This window comes from Papio anubis, chromosome 18, assembly GCF_008728515.1.
Source record: "Papio anubis isolate 15944 chromosome 18, Panubis1.0, whole genome shotgun sequence".
Classification (NCBI taxonomy): domain Eukaryota; kingdom Metazoa; phylum Chordata; class Mammalia; order Primates; family Cercopithecidae; genus Papio; species Papio anubis.
The window spans coordinates 55,659,433-55,680,872 of NC_044993.1; the positions used below are offsets into that span (position 1 = coordinate 55,659,433).

Here is a 21,440-nt window from a genome sequence, read left to right on the forward strand (position 1 = left end):
TGGTTTGAGTCTAGACACAGCAGAGCTATTTTAGAGCCCAGGAATAATGGGTGACAGAGAAATAAAGAGAGGCTCCTGATTCCCTGACTCTACTTCCAACCCCAGGGCATCCTGGGTATCTGAGGGCTCATGATGACCATCAGCTAAGGATTACTGTGTAATGTAAAGGCACATTATCATGGGGGATGCAGTAGCAGGGGCAGAGGCATCCCAATGAGAAGGCCAGGGAAGTTGGCTTGTTCCTAAATCCATATGGGACACTACCCTCAGGCACCCATTCTCTGAGGTTAGTGAAGACTAGAAACTGTAGTCAAGTGAAGGAGGGCCAGGAACAGTCAGCATTAGGACATAATTGTTACTGCCAGCATTTATGAGTTTACAGATTGGTAAAGTCCAGGGTATCTAGGTTACAGGAAAAATAGAACATCAAGGATCAAAAAGGATTTTGTCCAACCCCAAGGCTGTTAGGACAGACTAGCGCTAAAATTACTAGCGTCCACTGCATATGCTGGGCAGTGAATTTACACTACACATTATATTGTTTAATCCCAATTTTACAGATGAGAAAACTGAGGATCAAAGAGATTAAGTGACTCGGCAGATGACACAGCACAGCTGGCCTTCGAGTCTTCTCCTCCTGACTCTAGAACCTGAGCTTTTTTTGTTGAGACCCATTTTGCCTTCTGTTGCTTTCCAGATTAGTTTTCATTCTCTTCCCACAAAGGATTAATACCAAATACGGAGTGTGATGGCTCTTGAGAAACCCATGTCCTCCCTGTTGGTCAAATGCTAAGAAACTAAACTTAAGGCAGAGAAGCTTAGAATCTCACCTCTTCACCAGACAGGGCCACGTTGTTGAGCCAATAGTAACAAAGAATGCCAACGATTGTTATTTTCAAAAGGATGTTTCTAAACAGAAGAGACAACATTTATGATTACTTTCAATAACAGTCTTTCACACTGTCTGCCAATAGTTCCTTTGGGACACATGGTAAGATCGAAATTCCTGGCCCTTGTGGTTGGAGGGGGTTCTGGTGAATGAATTGTGAGCAGAAGCAATGTGTGTCACTTCTAAGCTGGAGCACTTAACGCCCCTGTGAGACCCTCCAGAACTCCCCATCTTCCTTTTGGAAAGGCGATCAACGATATTCAAGATGATTGCCGCTCTGTCAGCCTAGATCCCTCAGTGACTAACATAGGAAGGTCACTCCTGCCAATCCACACTGTGTACATAACATGGGTAAGAAATAAACCTTTGTGTTCTAAACCACTGAGATTTGGGGGATTGTTACTGAACTATAACCTAATTTATTCTGACTGATACGTTCTCTTTTGTTGCATCTCCAAATGGTCTGATTTCACTTCCCATTATAATAATAGTAAATGTACATAATGTTTATTGGGTGCTGACACAGCATACACTGCCAAGCTCTTTATTGAATCATCCTCCTCAGTCTTTACAACTCCATCATCTAGTAGATAGTATTTTATGCCCATCATACTCAGTATGCAAGGTTATGGGGTGCAGTGAGACCTAATATTTCCCCTTCTATATGTACTTTAAAAAGTGGCAACATGGATCAGTGGGTGGGATGTGGGGAATAATGAGGGCATAGGAATATGGTCAGAGTTTTCTTTCCCCTTCCTTCCTTCCCTCCCTCCCTCCCTCCCTTCTTTCCTTCCTTCCTTCCTTCCTCCTTCCCTCCCTCCCTCCTTCTTTCTTTCTTTCCTTTCTTGCTTTCCCTCCTTCCTTTCCTTCCTTCCTTCCTTCCTTCCTTCCTTCCTTCCTTCCTTCCTTCCTTCCTCCCTCCCTCCCTCCCTCTCTCCTTTCTTTCTCTCTCTCTTTCTTTCTCTCTCTCTCTCTCTCTTTTTGAGACAGGGTCTCATTCTGTTACCCAAACTGGAGTGCAGTGGTATGGTCATGGCTCACTGCAGCTTTGACTTTCCAGGCTCAAGCACTTCTCCCACCTCAGCTACCTGAGTAGCTGGGACTACAGGCGCAATCAACCATGCCTGACTAATTTTTAAATTTTTTGTAGAGATGGAGTCTCACCATGTTGCCCAGGCTGGTCTTGGACTCCTGGGCTCAAGCAATCCTCCCACCTTGGCCACAGTCCAAAGTGCTAGGATTACAGGCATGAACCACTGCACCTGTCTGGAATTTTCATAATATGGATTGGGTATAATCAACTGACTGACCGAATTGCTCATTCATTCACCAACCATTCTTGAACACGTATGATATCCCAGGCACTGTGAACAAAGCAAAGATTTCCCCATAAACTGTGGGGGAGGAAGATACTAAAGAAATAAATACGAATACGTCAGGAAGTGGTAAGAAAATTATACTGCAGAGAGCAAGCTGAGATCGTGCCACCGCACTCCAGCCTGGGCGACAGAGTGAGACTCCATCTTAAAAAAAAAAAAAAAAGAAAGAGAAAATTATACTGCAAGGGGAAAAGGTGGTAGGGAGCTGTTATTTTTAATGGGATATGTAAGGAAGAGTGCAACGTGAGGGTGATGTTTGAAGAATGCAAAATGCATTCAGGAAGCAAGCCATGTGGTCATGTGTGGGAAGAACATTCCAGGCCCATGCAAAGGGCAAAGGTCCAGAAGCGGGAATATGGTTTGGCATGTTTGTGAATGCTTAGGAGGCCTGTGACGGGGACAGGCAGTGAGCAAGAAGGACAGGGGGAGAAAATGAAGCTGGAGCGCTGGCTGGGAGCCAGATCTCACAGACCAGGGTAAGGCAAGGGCTATGGAACTGATCAGCAAAGAAACTCAGTCTGCATTGTACAGACCTATACTTTTTTTTTTTTTTTTTTTGAGACAGAGTCTCGCTTAGTCGCCCAGGCCGGAGTGCAGTGGCGCGATCTCGGCTCACTGCAAGCTCCGCCTCCCGGGTTCACGCCATTCTCCTGCCTCAGCCTCCCGAGTAGCTGGGACTACAGGCGCCCGCCACCTCGCCCGGCTAATTTTTTGCATTTTTAGTAGAGACGGGGTTTCACCATGTTAGCCAGGATGGTCTCGATCTCCTGACCTCGTGATCCGCCCGCCTCAGCCTCCCAAAGTGCTGGGATTACAGGCGTGAGCCACCGCGCCCGGCCTTTTTTTTTTTTTTTGAGACGGAGTCTCCCTCTGTCACCCAGGCTGGAGTGCAGTGGCATGATCTCGGTTCACTGCAACCTCCACCTCCCAGGTTCAAGCAATTCTCCCGCCTCAGCCTCTCGAGTAGCTGGGATTACAGACGTGCGTCAGCACGCCCAGCTAATTTTTGTATTTTTATTAGAGACGGGGTTTCGCCATGTTGGCCAGGCTGGTTTCAAACTCCTGACCTCAGGTGATCCACCTGCCTTGGCCTCCCAAATTGCTGGGATTACAGGCATAAGCCACCGCACCTGGCCTACAGATCTATACTTATAAACCCCACCATAACCAGGAAGAAGTCAGGGAAGAAACTAGAAGGACAAAATTTGGGTAGTTCCAGGCTTTGTGTATCAAAACTCTGGGATCACTTCTAGCACATATGATGCCTTTGTGGGAATCACAAAAAGGCACCCTGTGGGTGCCAGTGAGTTGCCCAAAGCACTCCTCCCACCTTTGTTTGGGTGGTGGAATTACAAAAATGCACCTCTTCCTCCCATCTGAGGCAGTAGGTACCAGGACTCACAGCTTGACTAAGGGGAACGCTGGATGATTTCAGTCCCCTCCTCAGCCCAGGAGCCTTTGCGTGTGCACTGCCTGCCCATCTGTACATCCCATACTTGAGAACTACATCAATCCACCGCTAGTAGCAATCAGGAAATCAATCAAGCCATGACTTTGAGCAAAAGCCCACACCACACAAACACACTTCGCTCTTTTGTTGTTAAGACAGGGTCTTGCCCTGTCGCACAGGCTGGAGTGCAGTGGTGCAATCATAGGTAACCTCAGACTCCTGGGATCAAGTGATCCTCTCACCTCAGCCTCCTGAGTAGCTGGCACTAACAGGTACATGCTACTGCATCCAGCTGACTTTTTGTAGAACCAGCATCCGGCTATGTTGCCCAGGCTGTTCTCGAACTCCTGGTCTCAAGTGATCCTCCCCTCTCAGCCTCCCAAAGTGCCGGGATTACTGGCATGAGCCACCATGCCCAGCCACATTTTACTTTTGAAATTCCTTCTTTCTGGAGAACAAAACTTTGATACTAAAGCATAATCTTTTCTAGCTACCATCCCACTTCTCTCCATGGAAATAGAGGCTGGTGTTGGGCACGACAGATCACCTACCGGATCAGGAGAATGTAGACTTCGTGCCGCGGCATCTCGTACCTCTCCACGAGCCTGAACATGGAGTAGAAGCACGGCACGGCCAGATTAATGCAGGACACAACGAAAGGCAGTAACAGCACCGCTCCAGGGTTACTGTGCGTCTTTAGGAACTGCAGGGGATCGGGGAGAGAATAGAGGGCTGACTTGTACACTGTACCCCTTTCTGCCTCACCCAAAAGTCTCCCATGATAGAAAACCTGAGAAGTAGCTCCTCTGGGGTTAACTATTCAGCTATTTATTTATTTTAATTGTTTTGAGATGGAGTCTCACTCTGTTGCCCAGGCTGGAGTGCAGTGGCGCGATCTCGGCTCACTGCTACTTCCACCTCCTCAGTTCAAGCAATTCTCCTGCCTCAGTCTCCAGACTAGCTGGGATTACAGGCATGCACCACCACACCCAGCTAATTTTTGTATTTTCAGTAGAAATGGGGTTTCCCCATGTTGGCCAGGCTGGTCTCGAACTCCCGACCTCAGGTGATCCATCCACCTTGGCCTCCCAAGGTGTTGGGATTGCAGGCATGAGCCACCACACCTGGCTAGGTTAACTGTTTTAGTAACTGTTTTAGCTAGGTACCATTAATTTGCTTACCCTGTGCCAAGCAAACTGAGGCTCAGGGAGGGGAAGACACTTATCCAGGGTCACCTAGCAAGGAAGTGGCAGATTGGAGCCTAGGTGGGTCTCACTCAGGAGCCTGAGCTCGAACAGTCATTCTGTGGCTTTCTCTTTTTTACCAAGATGCCCGGGGCAATGAGGATGTGCTCCCGTCTGTTGACCATAAGCTGAGTCTCCTGAAGCTACAGCCTAAGGGGATCAATCACCATGGAATTTCTCCTTGCCTCTCCTGTGTGGCCTTGTTCATTTTCACCAGGCTTCACCTGTCTCTGAGTTCCGAATTAGGGGGGTTGGGGTGCTTCTGCTAGCCCGTGCTGCACATTTTTCTTTCTTTGGAGACAGAGTCTCGCTCTGTTGCCCAGGCTGGAGTGCAGTGGCATGATCTCAGCTCACTGCAACCTCTGCCTCCCAGGTTCAAGTGATTCTCCTAGCTCAGCCTCCCGAGTAGCTGGGATTACAGGGGTGCACCACCATACCCGGCTAATTTTTGTATTTTCAGTAGAGACGGGGTTTCACCATGTTGGCCAGGCTGGTCTCGAACTCTTGATCTCAAGTGATCCACCCGCCTCGGCCTCCCAAAGTGCTAGGATTACAGGCGTGAGCCACTGTGCCCAGCCCCGTGCTGCACTTTTGTGTGAGGCTGGGAGAGGCACTGGGCCTCCAGGAGGAGGCAGCACTCCAGCATTTGGCTGGGAGTGGAGCCGGGGCTGCACCTCTGCCAGGCATCCTCGGTGACCCTTGGAGTTACCTGATATGTCACATTCCCACATCCTCCCTGCATGGCCTCATCCTACCTCCGTCTACCTCTGGATGGTTCAAAAGCACCACTTGCATTTTTGGTGGTATCTTTGGAGCCAGGGTAACCTGGGTTCCAGTATGGCTCCCTCCCCACACGGAAGTTACAAGGTCTAAGGCCAGATCCTTAGCTTCTCTGAGCCCCTCTTCTCCATCTGTACAATGGAGAAATGATCACATAACCCATAGAGAGGTTGCAAGAATTAACTGAGATTAAACAAGGCAAGGTCTGGCCCCAGGGCTGTGAAACGACACAGCTGAGCTACCGTTCATGTGAAATCGTAGTCACCAATGAATGACCACCACCGTAGCCAGGACTACAGGTGCATGCCACCATCCTGGGCTAATTTTTAAAATTTTTGTAGAGATGGAGTCTCCATGTTGCCCAGGCTGGTCTCAAACTCGTGGGTTCAGGTGATCCTCCCGCCTCAGACTCCCAGAGTGTTGGGGTTACAGGTGCAAGCCACTGTGCCTCACCCCTGCATTTTTAACAAGTTCTCTGCTGGTGCTGATGCTGTGGGCCATAGATCCTGGGTTGAACCATGGGCTGCACACCACCGTTCCCCTCCAGCACCTTATCCCTACACCTGGTTCTCTCTGCCCTGGACCCTGGTGTTGGTTACCTCTAAGTTGTACTCAGCCAGGTAATAAACGGCTGCACAGCAGGCTATGGCCACACCTGTAGAGACAACCCAGGCCATCACGTAGGTAGAGAAGCGGGTCAGCTGCTGATTGAACGTTAACTTGACATTCTCCTGACGGAGCTCTGACAGGTTCTCCTAGAAACATAAGAAAGTCAAGTTTATGGCTGGGCATGGTGGCTCATACCTGTAATCCCACTACTTTGGGAGGCCAAGGCGGGTGGATCACTTGAGATCAGGAGTTTGAGACCAGCCTGGCCAACATGGTGAAACCCTGCCTCTACTAAAAATACAAAAATTAGCCAGGCGTGGTGGTGCATGCCTGTAATCCCAGCTACTCGGGAGGCTGAGGCAGGAGAATCACTTGAACCCAGGAGGTGGAGGTTGTAGTGAGCAGAGATGGCACCACTGCACTCCAGCCTGGGTGACAGAGTGAGACTCTGTCTCAAATAAATAAATAAATAAATAAACAAATAAATAAAAATAAATGAAAGTCAGGTTTATCTAGAGATCCCTCTCCACTGCTAGCAAAGATCCCCAGGGAATGCTTGCCACACCCAGAGACATAAATCCAGCCCAAATCCACAGGTGAGAGAGAGGGGGAACATTTATGATGAACAGGGATTATGGGAGACCCACGGAGGACTCTGAAATGGGCCAAGAATCTCCAAACACTGCTTCCATCTTACAGAAACAGTTGGGATTAATAGATAGGGACCATGTTCTTGAGAAAAGCACACTGAGGTCACAAAATTCTTTCTTGAAGAATAAGGTTGGATATCTACACTGAGAAAGAAGCTCACATCTGTAGCCCTCTTGTTGAAGCCCCTTTATCTGGCTGGGTTTGGTGGCTCACACCTGAATTCCCAGCATGTTGGAAGGCCAAGGTGGGAGGATCACTTGAGTCCAGGGGTTTAAGGCCAGCCTGGGCAACATAGTGAGACTCTCTCCCTAAAAAAATTTAAAAATTAGTTGGGCACGGTGGTATGCACCCGTAGTCCCAGCTACTTAGGAGGCTGAGGTGGGAGGCTAACTGTAGCCCAGGAGGTCGACACGACAGTGAGTTATGATTGCACCACTGCACTCCAGCTTGGGTGACAGAGCAAGATCTTTTCTCGAAAACAATAAAAAAAATTTAAAGCCCCTTTATTTATAAAATCAACTTGCTTTTTTTTTTTTTTTTTTTTTTCTTTTTTTGAGATGGACTTTTCGCTCTTGTTGCCCAGGCTGGAGTGCAGTGGCGCGATCTTGGTTCACTGCAACCTCCACCTCCCGGGTTTAAGTGATTCTCCAGCCTCAGCCTCCTGAGTAGCTGGGATTACAGGTGTCCGCCACCACACCCGGCTAACTTTTTGTCCTTTTTTAAAGTAGAGATGGGGTTTCATCATGTTGGCCAAGCTGGTCTTGAATTCCTGACCTCGTGATCTGCCTGCCTCATCCTCCCAAAGTGCTGGGATTAGAGGTGTGAGCCACCACGCCCAGCTGCTTTTTCTTTTTAATAAGTTTGTGTCTATAGACCAGCGTTTCTCGACCTCTGCACTATTGACATGGTGGGCTGCATAATTCTGTGTTGCAGGAGCTGTTCTATGCATTGTAGGATGTTTAGCAGCATCACTGGCCTCTACCCACTAGATATCAAGAGCACCCTCTTCCCAATTGTAACAATCAAAAAAGTCTCTAGATGTTGTCAAATGTCCCCCTGAGGGGCAAGATTTCTCTGGGTCGAAAATCATTGCCCTGGCTGGCTCACGTCTGTAATCCCAGTACTTTGGAAGGCCAAGGCGGGTGGATCACTTGAGGCTAGGAGTTCGAGACCAGCCTGGCCAATATAGTGCAACCTCATCTCTACTTTAAAAAATCCAAAAATTAGCCAGGTGTGGTGGCAGATGCCTGTAATCCCAGCTACTTGGGAGGCTGATGTAGGAGAATCGCCTGAAACCAGGAGGCAGAGGTTGCAGTGAGCCAAGATCACACCACTGCACTCCAGCCTGGGCAGCAGAATGAGATTCCGATAAAAAAGAAAAGAAAGAAAGAAAGAAAAACAGCCGGGCATGGTGGCTCATGCCTGTAATCCCAGCACTTTGGGAGGCCAAGGCAGGTGGATCACGAGGTCAGGAGATCGAGACCATCCTGGCTAACACAGCGAAACCCCCTCTGTATTAAAAATGCAAAAAAAAAAAAAAATTAGCCAGGCATGGTGGTGGGCTCCTGTAGTCCCAGCTACTTGGGAGGCTGAGGCAGGAGAATGGTGTGAACCCGGAAGGCAGACCTTGCAGTGAGCTGAGATCGCACCACTGCACTCCAACCTGGGCAACAGAGCAAGACTCTGTCTCAAAAAAAAAAAAACACACATACACACACACAAAAACCAAACAACAACAACAAAAAAAACTACTGCCTGAGAGTAAATTTTTTTCTTTCTTTTTTTTTTAAATTTATAGAGACAAATTCTCGCTGTGTTGCCCAAGTTAGTCTTGAACTCCTGAGCTAAAGCGATCCACTTGCTTTGGCCTCCCAAAGGGCTGGGATTACAGGCATGAGCCACCTAGAGAAAAGCGCCTGGCCTAGAGTAAAGTTTAAACCTGGAACTGTGGGGTCAAGAAACAGGTATATTAGCCAGGTGCAGTGACTCACACCTGTAATCCCAGCACTTTGGGAAGCCAGGATAGGAGGATCACCTGAGCCCAGGAGTTCGGTACCTGGAGAACATAAGGAGACCTTGTCTTTACAAAAAATAAAAGTTAAAAAATTAGCCAGGCATGATGGCTCACGCCTGTAATCCCAGCTACTCGAGGGGCTGAGAAGGGAGGATCACTTGAACCCAGGAGTTTGAGGCTTACAGTGAACTATGATCGAGCCATTGAACTCTAGTCTGGGCAAAGTACATTTAATAGTGATATAAATTGCTAAACTGGCCTCCGATAAGATTGTATGAATTACAAAGCCAACATGTCATGGGAAAACGTCCATTTCTCTACACCAGCTCTAGGCACTATGAATATTTTAATTTTTTTTTTTTTTTTTGCCAGTCTCATGGGCAATAAAACAATACTTCATTATTACTTTAAGAAAAGTTACATGTATATTGGAGAAGGGAAGGAGACCAGCCGACAGCAAATGAGTAAAGTGAGCTCGCCTTACCCTTATCTCGGTGCTGAGATTCTTCTGTTTTAGCTTCACAGCTTTTTCATGAGTGACAGTGAAGTCCCAGCAAAAGATCAGCTTAGTGATCCCTCCAGAGTAAATGTGGGGGTTAATGAAGTTGTCCCGGAAGTACTTGGCCATGCTAGAGAAGGCAGAAACCGGAACACCTGAAGGTTATTACGGCAGTCATTGGAAGTGCAGGGCTTCAACAAAGGGCAGCCCTATTATTAATGGTGAAAGGCAACGTGAAGACTTAGCCCCAAGCTGCTGGCCTGGAGCAGTGTGGTCACAACACAGTGGTTAAACAAGCACTGGCTTTGGGGCCACACAGGCCTGGCTTGCAACTCTAACAACTGAGTTGCCAACTGAGGGATTATTGTCTTGTGAATGGTTCTGATTCTGAGCCTCAGTTTCCACATCTGTAGAGAGGGAATAACAATAGTACTCACCTTACAGAATTTTTTTTTTTTTTTAGACAGAGTTTCACTCTTGTCTCCCAGGCTAGAGTGCAGTGGCGTGACCTCTACTCACCGCAACCTGCACCTCCAACGTTCAAGCGACTCTCCTGCCTCAGTCTCCCAAGTAACTGGGATTACAGGCATCCATCACCACGCCCGGCTAATTTTTGTATTTTCAGTAGAGGCAGGGTTTCACCATGTTGGCCAGGCTGGTCTTGAACTGCTGACCTCAAGTAATCCACCCAGTTCCCTGTTGCTGCTATAGCAAATGACCACCAACTTAGTGGCTAAAAACAACACAAATTTGTTCTTTTACCCTTCTAGAGATCAGAAGTCAGAAAATTTTTTTTCCTTGTTTTTATGTTTGTTTGTTTGTTTAGAGACGAGGTCTTGCTGTGTGGCCCAGGCTGGAGTGCAGTGGTATAGTCATAGCTTACTGCAGCCTCCACCTCCCGAGCTCAAGCCATCCTCCTGCCACAGCCTCCAAAGTAGCTGGAACTACAGGCACATGCCACCATGCCCAGCTAATCAGAAAATGAGTCTCACAGGGCTAAAATGAAGGTGTTGGCAGGGCTATGTTCCTTCTGAAAACTCTAGGGGAGAATCCATTTCCTTGTCTTTTCCAGCTTCTAGAGGGTGTCCCCTTTCCTTGGCTTGTGGCCATCTCCTCCATCTTCAAAGCCAGCAGGGTAGCATCTTCTCATCTCCCTGCTTCTCTCTGACCTCCTGCCTCCCTCTTATAAAGACCCTTGTGATTCCATTGGGCCCACCCAGATAATCCAGGATAATCTCCCCACTTAAAAATCCTCAATCACATCTGCAAAGTACCTTTTGTTATGTGAAGTTACATATTCACCAGTTCTGGGGATTAGGCTGTAGACATCTCTGGGGGATGGGGGGAGATTATTCAGCCTTCCAAAGAGTCCATGCAGTGCTTACAGCAGCAAGCAGTTGATGAAAGCACTGTTATTGTCACGGGATGTCTCAGGCCTAGGAAGCCCTGAGCACACACACAAAAATGCTGCATAAGACAGACAGATGCTGCTGTTCTGAAATCTGCCACCACTCAGCAACAGCAACTTAAGAATCATTTCTGGCCAGGTGTGGTGGCTCACACCTCTAATCCCAGCACTTTGGGAGGCCCAGGGAGGGGGATCACTTGAGATCAGGAGTTCAAGACCAGCCTGGCCAACATGGCAAAACCCCGTCTCTACTAAAAATAGAAAAATTAGCTGGACATGATGGCACAAGCCTGTGATCCCAGCTACTCAGAAGGCTGAGACAGGAGAATCACTTGAACCCGGGAGACGGAGGTTGCAATGAGCCAAGATCGCACCACTACACTCCAGCCTGGATGACAGAGCAAGACTCTGTCTCAAAATAATAATAATAATAATAATAATAATAATAATAATATCATTTCCTACTTTGACAGAACAAAACAAAATCTCATTTTAGTTTGAATTAGCATGCTGGCAGTCAGGTTGCTGTAGGTTGAACTGTGTACTTCCCAAAATTCGTATGTTGAAGTCCTAACACCCCAGTACCTTAGAATGTGACCGTATTTGGAGGTAGGTCTTTAAAGCAGTAATTAAAGGCCAGGTGCAGTGGTTCATGCCTGTAATCCCAGCACTTTGGGAGGCTGAGGCAGGCGGATCACTTGAGGTCAGGAGTTTGAGATCAGTCTGACCAACATGGTGAAACCCCGTTTCTAATAAAATTACAAAAATTAGTTGGGCATGGTGGCACATACCTGTAGTCCCAGCTATTAGGGAGGCTGAGGCAGGAGAATCCCTTGAACCCGGGGGGGCAGAGGTTGCAGTGAGCTGAGATCACACCACTGCACTCCAGCCTGAGCAACAGAGCAAGACTTCATCTCAAAATAAATAAATAATTAATTAAAGTGGTAATTACATTTTTAAAAAATGGGGTCATTAAATTGGGTTCTAATTCAATAGAAATGGCATCTTTATAAAAAAGGGAGATTAAGACACAGAGGGACAACCACGTGAAGACACAGGCAGGAGACAGTGGCCGTCTACAAGCCAAGGAGAAAGACCTCAGAGGGAACCAACCCTGCTGACATCTTGATCTTGGACTTCAGGCCTCCAGAACTGTGAGAAAATAAATTTCTGTTGTTTAAACCAACGGTCTGTTGTACTTTGCTAGGCAGCCCTAGCAAACTAATACAGAGATTGCATGTTGTTTTTCTTTCTTTCTCTCTCTCTCTCTCTCTATTTTTTTTTTTTTTTAAACAGGATCTCCAGTTGCTCAGGCTGAAGTGTAGTGGAATGATCTCAGCTCACTGCAGCCTCGACCTAATGGGCTCAGGTGATTCTCCCACCTCAGCCTCCCGAGTAGCTGGGACTACAGGTGGGCGCCACCAAGCCAGGCTAACTTTTTGTATTTTTAGTAGAGATGCGGTTTCGGCATGTTGCCCAGGCCAGTCTCGAACTCCTGGACTCAAATGATCAGCCTGAATCGGACTCCCAGAGTGCTAAGATTACAGGCGTGAGCACTGCACCCAGCCTTTCGTACGTGTATTTTCCATTTGTACCTCCTGTCTGATAGTTATCTATCATGTTCTTCTCTTCATATCATTGCTGCGTAATTGCACCCTTATTATCAAGCTGAGCAATTTCTTTAAAAGCACAGAAAAACCTCTCTTCCTCTGTCCAACCTCCTATTTTATATTGCAGGACAAGGAATAATCGGACAGCAATAGAAAGTCAAAACTGCAGGCTGGGTGCGGTGGCTCACACCTGTAATCCCAGCACTATGGGAAGTGGAGGCAGGTGGATCACCTGAGGTCAGGAGTTTGAGATCAGCGTGCCAACGTGGTCAAACCCCGTCTCTATTAAAAATACAAAAATTAGCAGGGGCGTGGTGGCAGGCACCTATAATCCCAGCTACTGGGGAGGCTGAGGAAGGAGAATCACTTAAACCTGGGAGGCGGAGGTTGCAGTGAGCCAAGATTGTGCCACTGAACTCCAGCATGGGTGACAGAGCGAGACTCCATCTGAAAGAAAGAAAGAAAGAAAGAAAGAAAGGAAAGAAAGAGAGAAAGAGAGAAAGAGAGAGAGAGAGAGAGAGAGAAAGGGAGAAAGGAAAGGAAGGAAAGGAAAGAAAGGAAGAAAGGAAGAAAGGAAGGAAGGAAGGAAGGAAGGAAGAAAGGAAGAAAGGAAGAAAGCAAGAAAGCAAGAAAGCAAGAAAGAAAGAAAGAAAGAAAGAAAGTCAAAACCGAAGAAAAACTGTTATGTGGGTAATTTTTGAGTTTCTTGGATTTTTGCCGAAATCTAACATGACCCTCAGAATCAGGAAATGCAGACGCTTCCATACCTGAATAGCAAACTGAAGAAGCAGGTGGTCAAGCACGCTCCGATCGTGAAGATGTAGGCCAGTTGCATGTTGTAGGATGCCCCACTGTTCCCGTGCTGGATGGTGGAATTGGTGTAAAAGCCATAGTACATCACTGTGTCCCTAAAATAACCCTGAAAGGGACAATAAACCCTAGGTCAGGTGGATCTCCTGAAAAAAAAAGGTAAACGACTATGGTCATGAGAGTTGACTTCTCCTGAATACAAGAAGCTTGGGCCAGTCAGTTTAGACATTTTGTTGTCCAGGAAAGGGGCACTGAGAATTGAGACATGGTGTCACTGGGCTCTCAGACTTGAAAAGAAATCCAACATAATTTTATAGTTTTAGACCATTGGTTTAAACAACAGAAATTTATTTTCTCACGGTTCTGGAGGCCTGAAGTCCAAGATCAAGATGTCAGCAGGGTTGGTTCCCTCTGAGGTCTTTCTCCTTGGCTTGTAGACGGCCACTGTCTCCTGCCTGTGTCTTCATGTGGTTGTCCCTCTGTGTCTTAATCTCCCTTTTAATTTTACAAACTGTCACCTGGACCCAGTGACCAAGTGAAACATCAGCAAGAACACGACAGCCAGGCCTGTCGTGTCACCAGTATTATGTGCCTCTGTCACCCGTATTACGGCTAAACATGCTTAATAGGAAACAAATCAAGCCTTTAGGCCTACATTTCAGTGCACAGGAAATAAGAAGCCAGAGAAACAAATTCTAGAAACTACTAGGAAATAATCAGACAATACCAGAAGGTAGGATGTTGGAATCTACATAGCGGCAGGTCCAATTTCTGCAATAAGCCAATGTCAAGAAAAAAGGGGCTGGCCTGGGGAGATGATTTTTTATTTATTTATTTTTTTTGAGATGGAGTCTCACTCTGTCGCCCAGGCTGGAGTGCAATGGCAAGACCTTAGCTCACTGCATCCTCCACCTCCCAGGTTCAAGCAATTCTCCCTGCCTCAGCTTCCCTAGTAGTGGGTACTACAGGCACCCGCCACCACATCCGGCTAATTTTTGTATTTTAAGTAGAGATGGGGTTTTGCATGTCGGCCAGGCTGGTCTCCAACTTCTGACCTTGAGTGATCCACCAGCCTCGGCCTCCCACCACACCCAGACGATTATTTTAGATTAATAGAGATTTAAGGGGGAAAAAAAAGCACAGAATGTAAAATCTGATTGTTGACTGAATCCTAGTCTGAATAAGCAAGTTATGAAAGACATTTTGGGGTCCAGGCACGGCGGCTCACACCTGTAATCCCAACACTTTGGGAGGCCGAGGCAGGTGGATCACTTGAGGCCAGGAGTTCAAGACCAGTCTGGCCAATATGGTGAAACCCCATTTCTACTAAAAATACAAAAAATTAGCCAGGTGTGGTGGCACATGCCTGTAATCCCAGCTACTCTGGAGGCTGAGGCATGAGAATTGCTTTAACCTGGGAGGCGGAAGTTGAGTGAGCCGAGATCGTGCCACTGCACTCCAGTCTGAGTGATAGAGCAAGACTGTGTCTCAAATACATACACACATACATACATACAAACATACACACACACATACATACATACATACATAACATTTTGGGCTGGGCGCAGTGGCTCACACCTGTAATCCCAGCAAATCCCAGCACTTCGGGAGGCCAAGGCAGTCAGATCGCTTGAGCCCAGTAGTTTGAGACCAGACTGGGCAACATGGCGAAACCCTATCTCTGCAAAAAACTACACAAATTAGCTAGACATGGTGGTGGCATGTGCCTGTAGTCCCAGCTACTAGGGAAGCTGAGGTGGGAGGATCATTTGAGCCTAGGAGTAGAAGGTTACAAGGAACTGAAATCGCACTACTGAACTCCGGTCTGTGTGACAGAGGGATACCCAGTCTCAAAAAAAAAAAAAAAAAAAAAGACATTTTGGGAAAAATTGGGACAATTTGAATATGGTCTGGATTTTAGATGATACTAATTTTTAATTTTCTTAGGTGCGATCATGGTATTGTGACTGCAGAGAGGTGTGCTTATTTTTCAAAGATGAGTGTTGAAAAATTTCAGGGTAAAAATATCTTGACATCTGTAGTTTACTTTAAAATGCTTCCAAAAATAATGAAAGAAAACAAATATGGCAATTTAAGACCTACACAGTGGGTATATGGGTGTTTATTATACTACTCTGTATATTTTTGTATGTTTGAAATTTTTCATAATAAAATGTTCCCTATATTCAAATATACACAATATATATACTGGGCCGAGCATGGTGGCTCATGCCTGTAATCCCAGCACTTTGGGAGGCTGAGGCTGGAGGATTGCTTGAGGCCAGGAGTTTGAGGCTAGCCTGGGCTACATAGTGAAACCCAGTCTCTACAAAAAAAATTTTTTTAATTAGCCAGGCATGGAGATGTGGGCCTGTAGTCCCAGCTACTGGGGAGACAGAGGCAGGAGGATTGCTTGAGTCTGGGAGGTCAAGGCTGCAGTGAGCTGTGACTGCACAACTGCACTCTAGCCTGGGTGACAGAGTGAGACAAAAGAAAGAAAAGAAGAAAGAAAAGAAAGAAAGAAGAGAAAAGAAAGGAAGAAAGAGAGAGAGAGAGAGAGAAAAAGAAAGGAAGGAAGGAAGGAAGGAAGGAAGGAAGGAAGGAAGGAAGGAAGGAAGGAAGGAAGGAAGGAAGGAGAAAGAGAGAGAAGGAAGGAAAGAGAGAAAGAAAAAAGAAAGAGGGGAAAGAAGGAAGGAAGGAAGGAACGAAGGAAGGAAGGAAAAAAGAAAGAAAAAGAAAGAGAGAGGGAGGGAGGGAGGGAGGGAGGAAGGAAGGAAGGAAGGAAGGAAGGAAGGAAGGAAGGAAGGAAAAGAGAGAGAGAGAAGCCGGGAGCGGTGGCTCACGCCTGTAATCCCAGCACTTTGGGAGGCCGAGGCAGGTGGATCACAAGGTCAGGAGTTCAAGACCATCCTAGCTAACACAGTGAAACCCCATCTCTACTAAAAATACAAAAAATTAGTCGGGTGTGGTGGTGGGCACCTGTAGTCCCAGCTACTTGGGAGGCTGAGACAGAAGAATGGCATGAACCCGGGAGGCGAAGCTTGCAGTGAGCCGAGATTGCACCACTGCACTCCAGCCTGGGCGACAGAGCAAGACTCCATCTTAAAAAAAAAAAAGAGAGAGAGAGAAAGAAAGAAAGAAGAAAGAAATAAAGTACAATCTTATCCTCTTTTTATTTTTAAAAGCATAATAATCCATGCATCTGTCATCTATTTATTTACTCATTTATCAAGTATGTATCTATCAATGTTTGTACAGGAAGAAAAAAACAGTCTACAAAGATATATCTCAAAATGGGGAGTTGGACAAAGGAAAAATATAAAATGAACTTTCTCCTAGTTTTCTTCCATAGTAGGAATTTTTCAAAAGGAACACTGTATTTTGTAGAAATAAAAATAAAAAGAAGGAAAACATAGATCTATAAACACCAACACAAGAAGATGTCCACCACATATTGCTAAGTAAAAAAAAAAGCAAGTTGTAGATAATATGCAATGAATAAATCATCTTTTGCAAGAAAAGAAAAGGACGCCTCTGTACATGCACAGAAGTGTCCATATGTTTGCCAAAAAAGTGTGTGGATAAAAACAAACTGTTCAAGATGGTTGCCTCTGGAGACAGAAATTCCACTATGATGTGTGTATATTACTTTGCAGGAAAACACTTTATTGATTAATTGATTGATGATTAAGACAAGGCCTTGCTCTGTTGCCCAGGCTGGGGTGCAGTGGGGGAATCTTGCTTCACTGCAATCTTCGCCTCCTGGGCTCAAGCAATCCTCTCACCTTAGCCTCCCGAGTAGCCAGAATTACAGGTGTGCGCCACCATGCCCTGCTAATTTTTGTATTTTTGTAGAGAAAGGGTTTTGCCATGTTGCCCAGGCTGGTCTCCAACTCCTGAGCTCAAGTGATTCACCTGCTTTGGCCTCCCAACTTGCTGGGATTACAGGCATCAGTCACCACACCCAGCCAGGAAAACATTTAAACATCCACTTTCCCCATCAGTTAACCCCCAGACAAAATGAGATGTGTGAGTGTGTGACCGGCAAGCCATGTCCCTGGGTTTCCAAGGTAATTGGTGCACTTGGGGTAGGGGAAACGGAGAACTTACCACCCCAGTGAAAAGCTCCAGCCCGGTGAACTGGAGGGTGTTCTTTTCGGCTACGGTAAACTGAGGGATTATGATGAAACTGAAGTTCACGATGAATGAGAAAATGTTGAACTTCAAAAGCCATCTCAGAAAGTTGAAATAGGAGAGGACGCTGGTTCCAAACTTGCCTCCAATGATCTTCAGCGTCTTCTGCCACAGGCTGATGGAATTGAGAATTTCCGACAGGCTGTTCTTGGATCTCCGATAAGCCTGGAGTCAGGATTCAAAGCAGGTGGCTTGCTGTTGACTCAACAAATATTGACTGAGCAGGTACCATAATAACAAAAAAGGCCACCATGTCTGGAGTATTGTTAAGTGCAGGCACCGTGCTAGGCATGTTTACAAACATTATGTCACCTCTAAGGTGGGGGTATTATGACCTTCCCAGGTTTGCTGTTGAAGGTGCCACTCCCAATGGCCAAGTTGGCCAATGAACTCAGCAACCTCTTAGTTCTTCCCCACACCCACCTCGTTTTCTCACACCTGTGCTAACCGATGGCTCTGGGCAATGAAATTGCTCTGATTTTTGGTTCGTCTTCTCCCTGAGTCCCCTTCATCCTCACTCTCCTCCCTCCCTGTTTTCACCCTCTTGCTGTGCCTGTTTTACTGACTTACCCGTGAAATGGAGTTCAGACACTGAACACAGCAATTGAGCTGAAGGATACGATGGGTCTGTTTGCTTTTTTCTTTGTCAACTATTTTCCTGTAGGGAACAGCAAGAGAATATGAGAGATACAAATGTTGTAACTCATTCAAAAAATAGTTACATGGTGGCTCAGCCTTCGGAAGGCTGAGGCAAGAGGATCGCTGAGGCCAGGAGTTCAAGACCAGCCTGAGCAAAACAGTGGGACTTTGTCTCTATTAAAAAAAAATTAACAAAAAATAGCTGGATGTGGTGGTGGTGCCTGCCTGTATAGTCCCAGCTACTCCAGAGGCTGTGGTGGGAGGATTACTTGGGTCCCAAAGTTTGAGACTGCAATGAGCTATGATCACACCATTGCAGTCCAGCCTGGGAAACTGAACGAGACCTCATTTCTTTCCTTCTTTCTTTTTTTTTCTTTTTTTTTTTTGAGACGGAGTCTCACTCTGTCACCCAGGCTGGTGTGCAGTGGCCTGATCGCGGCTCACTGCAGCCTCTGCCTCCCAGGTTCAAGCGATTCTCTGCCTCAGCCTCCCGAGTAGTGGGATTACAGGCGTGCATCACCACACCCTGCTAACTTTTGTATTTTTAATAGAGATGGGATTTCACCATGTTTGCCAGGCTGGTCTCGAACTCCTGGCCTCAAGTGACCCACCCGCCTTGGCCTCCCAAAGTGCTGGATTACAGACATGAGCTACTGCGCCCAGCCAAGACCTCTTTTCTTAAATAAAAAAAAAAAAAAGTTATTGAACTCCTATGATGTGTTGGACATCATCCCAGGTGTTAAGACAACAAACTCCCTGGTTTACAGAGCTGACATCCTAGTTGTAAGCGAAAGACAGTAAGCAACAAATACAATAATAAAGTAGGGAAACTATGTAGTATATTAGAAGGTGATTTGTACTATAGAAAAAGAAAAAACAGAGTGGGGTAAAGAGATGGGAAGTAATGGGGCGGGGACAGTATTACAATTTGAAACAGGGTGGTAAAATCTGAGCATTGCCCTATTTGAAGGAGAGGAGGGATTCATATAAAAATGTCCTGTGCATAGGGAATAGCCAGCACAAAGCACCAAGGCAGGCAGCACAGCAAGGGGGCCAGGGTGGCTGGAATGGAATCAACAAAGGGAAGGGAGGAGGATATGAATAATATGCATGGAGCAAGTATCCCTATATGTCAGTGGTTCTGATATGGCTTGGCTCTGTGTCCCCACCCAAATCTCATCTTGAATTGTAATAATCCCCGTGTGTTATGGGAGGGACCCGGTGGGAGGTAACTGAATCATGGGGGTGAGTTTTTCCCATGCCGTTCTCATGATAGTGAATAAGTCTCACGAGATCTGATGCTGTGTCTTTTTGTTTGTTTGTTTTTGAGATGGAGTCTCGTTCTGTTGCCCATGCTGGAGTGCAATTGTACAATTTCAGCTCACGGCAACCTCTGCCTCCCAGGTTCAAGCGATTCTCCTGCCTCAGCCTCCCGAGTAGCTGGGATTACAGGTGCCTGCCACCACACCCAGCTAATTTTTGTATTTTTAGTAGAGATGGGGTTTCACCATTTTGGCCAGGCTGGTCTTGAACTCCCACCTCAGGTGATCTGCCCACCTTGGCCTCCCAAAGTGCTGGGATTACAGGCATGAGCCAGCGTACCCAGCCAATCTGATGGTTTTATAAAGGGCAGGTGCCCTGCACATGCTGTCTTGCCCATTGCTATGTAAGATGTGCCTTTGCTCTTCCTTCATTCTCTGTCATGCTTGTGAGGCCTCCCCTGCTGTGTGGAACTGTGAGTCCATTAAACCTCTTTCCTTTATTAATTACCCAGTCTCAGGCATGTCTTTATTAACAGAAAGAGCAGACTAATATAGGCTCTCAACCTAGGGGGATTTTACCCCCCACAATTGGCAATGTCTGGAAACTTTTTTGGTTGTGAAACTAAGGAGTGGAGAGGGGGTGCTATTGGCATCAAGTACGTAGAGATCAGAGATGCTGCTACACATCCTACAATGAATAAAACAACCTCCACAACAGAGAAAGATCCAGACCTAAGATGTTACTTGTACTGAGATTGAGAAATCCTGCTATAAGGGTTTTGGAGCCCCTACTGAGTGACAGCGGGAGCCATGCAGAGTTAGAAATGGAAGTGTTTTCAGAAAGACACAGTCACAATTGGTCTCCTTACCCGTCCATGAACTCACCACATCTGCTTTGTTCTGGTTCTTTCCTGGTTTTCTTTGGTCCACCTTGAAGGCCCATCCCAACATCATTGTCAATTGTCTTTAAAGGCCCAGCTCAAATGTCCCCTTCTGTCTGTTTTTCCCCAGCAAAGTTAGGGAGGGCAGACCTTTCTGGTCCTCCCATTGCAATCTCTTTCTATTTTGACTTGACCTGATTTGCTTTCTGCCATTTGTAATTTACTTGTTGACAAATCTATTCCACCCTGCCAGGCTTTGAAATTTATCTTTCAAACCTCAGAAAATCCTTGAATCACTTACTAGTAATTGTTGTTGCATCCACTCTACTACTTTCTGCCAACTATCTCAAATTGAAAAACAAAAAAAAAGTTTAAGCAAAAATTAATGTAAGCTCTGAAGGCTAAAACAGCCCTTACCCTCGGAGTTTGAATTACTGAACTTATAAAACCCCCAAGATCTTTCTTTTTTTTCCCCCCCCGATACGAGTCTTGCTCTGTCACCCAGGCTGGAGTACAGTGGTATGATCTTGGCTCACTGAAACCTCTGCTTCCCAGGTTCAAGTGATTCTCCTGTCTCAGCCTCCCCAGTAGCTGGGATTACAGGCACGTGCCACCACACCCAGCTAAGTTTTGTATTTTTAGTAGAGATGGGGTTTCACCATGTTGGTCAGGCTGGTCTCGAACTCCTGACCTCATGATCTGCCCATCTCAGCCTCCCAAAGTGCTGAGATTACAGGCGTGAGCCACCGTGCTCAGCTGATCTTTATTTTTTAAGTAAAGTTTTTATTTAGCGTAGTTTGAGATTTACAGTAAACTTGCAAAGACAGTAGAGAAAATTTCCATATACCACTCACTAGTTTCCCCTGTTAACATTTTACATTTCCATGGTAGGTTTCTCAAAACTAACATACCAGTATTGGTACGTTACTATTACCTAAACTCTAGACTATTCAGATTTTACCAGTTTTTCCACCGATGTCCATTTTCTATTCCAGGATCTTGTCCCGGATACCACATTACATTTACTTGTCATGTCTTTTTTAATTTCCATTTTTTATAAAGATGGAGTCTCACTATGATGTCCAGGCTGGTCTTGAACTCCTGAGCTCAACTAATCC

General features: G+C 46.2%; 1 protein-coding gene across 3 annotated transcripts in view; it reads right to left on the bottom strand.

Annotated features, from left to right (window-relative positions):
• Positions 1-21,440, bottom strand: part of TMC5 (transmembrane channel like 5) — a 97,949-nt gene that overhangs the window by 18,615 nt on the left and 57,894 nt on the right. For all 3 annotated transcript variants that reach the window (XM_017953224.3, XM_003916608.5, XM_003916609.4), the window contains 7 exons: positions 18,111-18,198; positions 17,457-17,705; positions 13,301-13,452; positions 9,501-9,645; positions 6,342-6,497; positions 4,270-4,421; positions 831-909 (listed from right to left, as the gene is read on the bottom strand). In XM_017953224.3, coding sequence (XP_017808713.1) covers positions 831-909; positions 4,270-4,421; positions 6,342-6,497; positions 9,501-9,645; positions 13,301-13,452; positions 17,457-17,705; positions 18,111-18,198 — 1,021 coding nt within the window. The remainder of the gene's footprint in view (positions 1-830; positions 910-4,269; positions 4,422-6,341; positions 6,498-9,500; positions 9,646-13,300; positions 13,453-17,456; positions 17,706-18,110; positions 18,199-21,440) is intronic.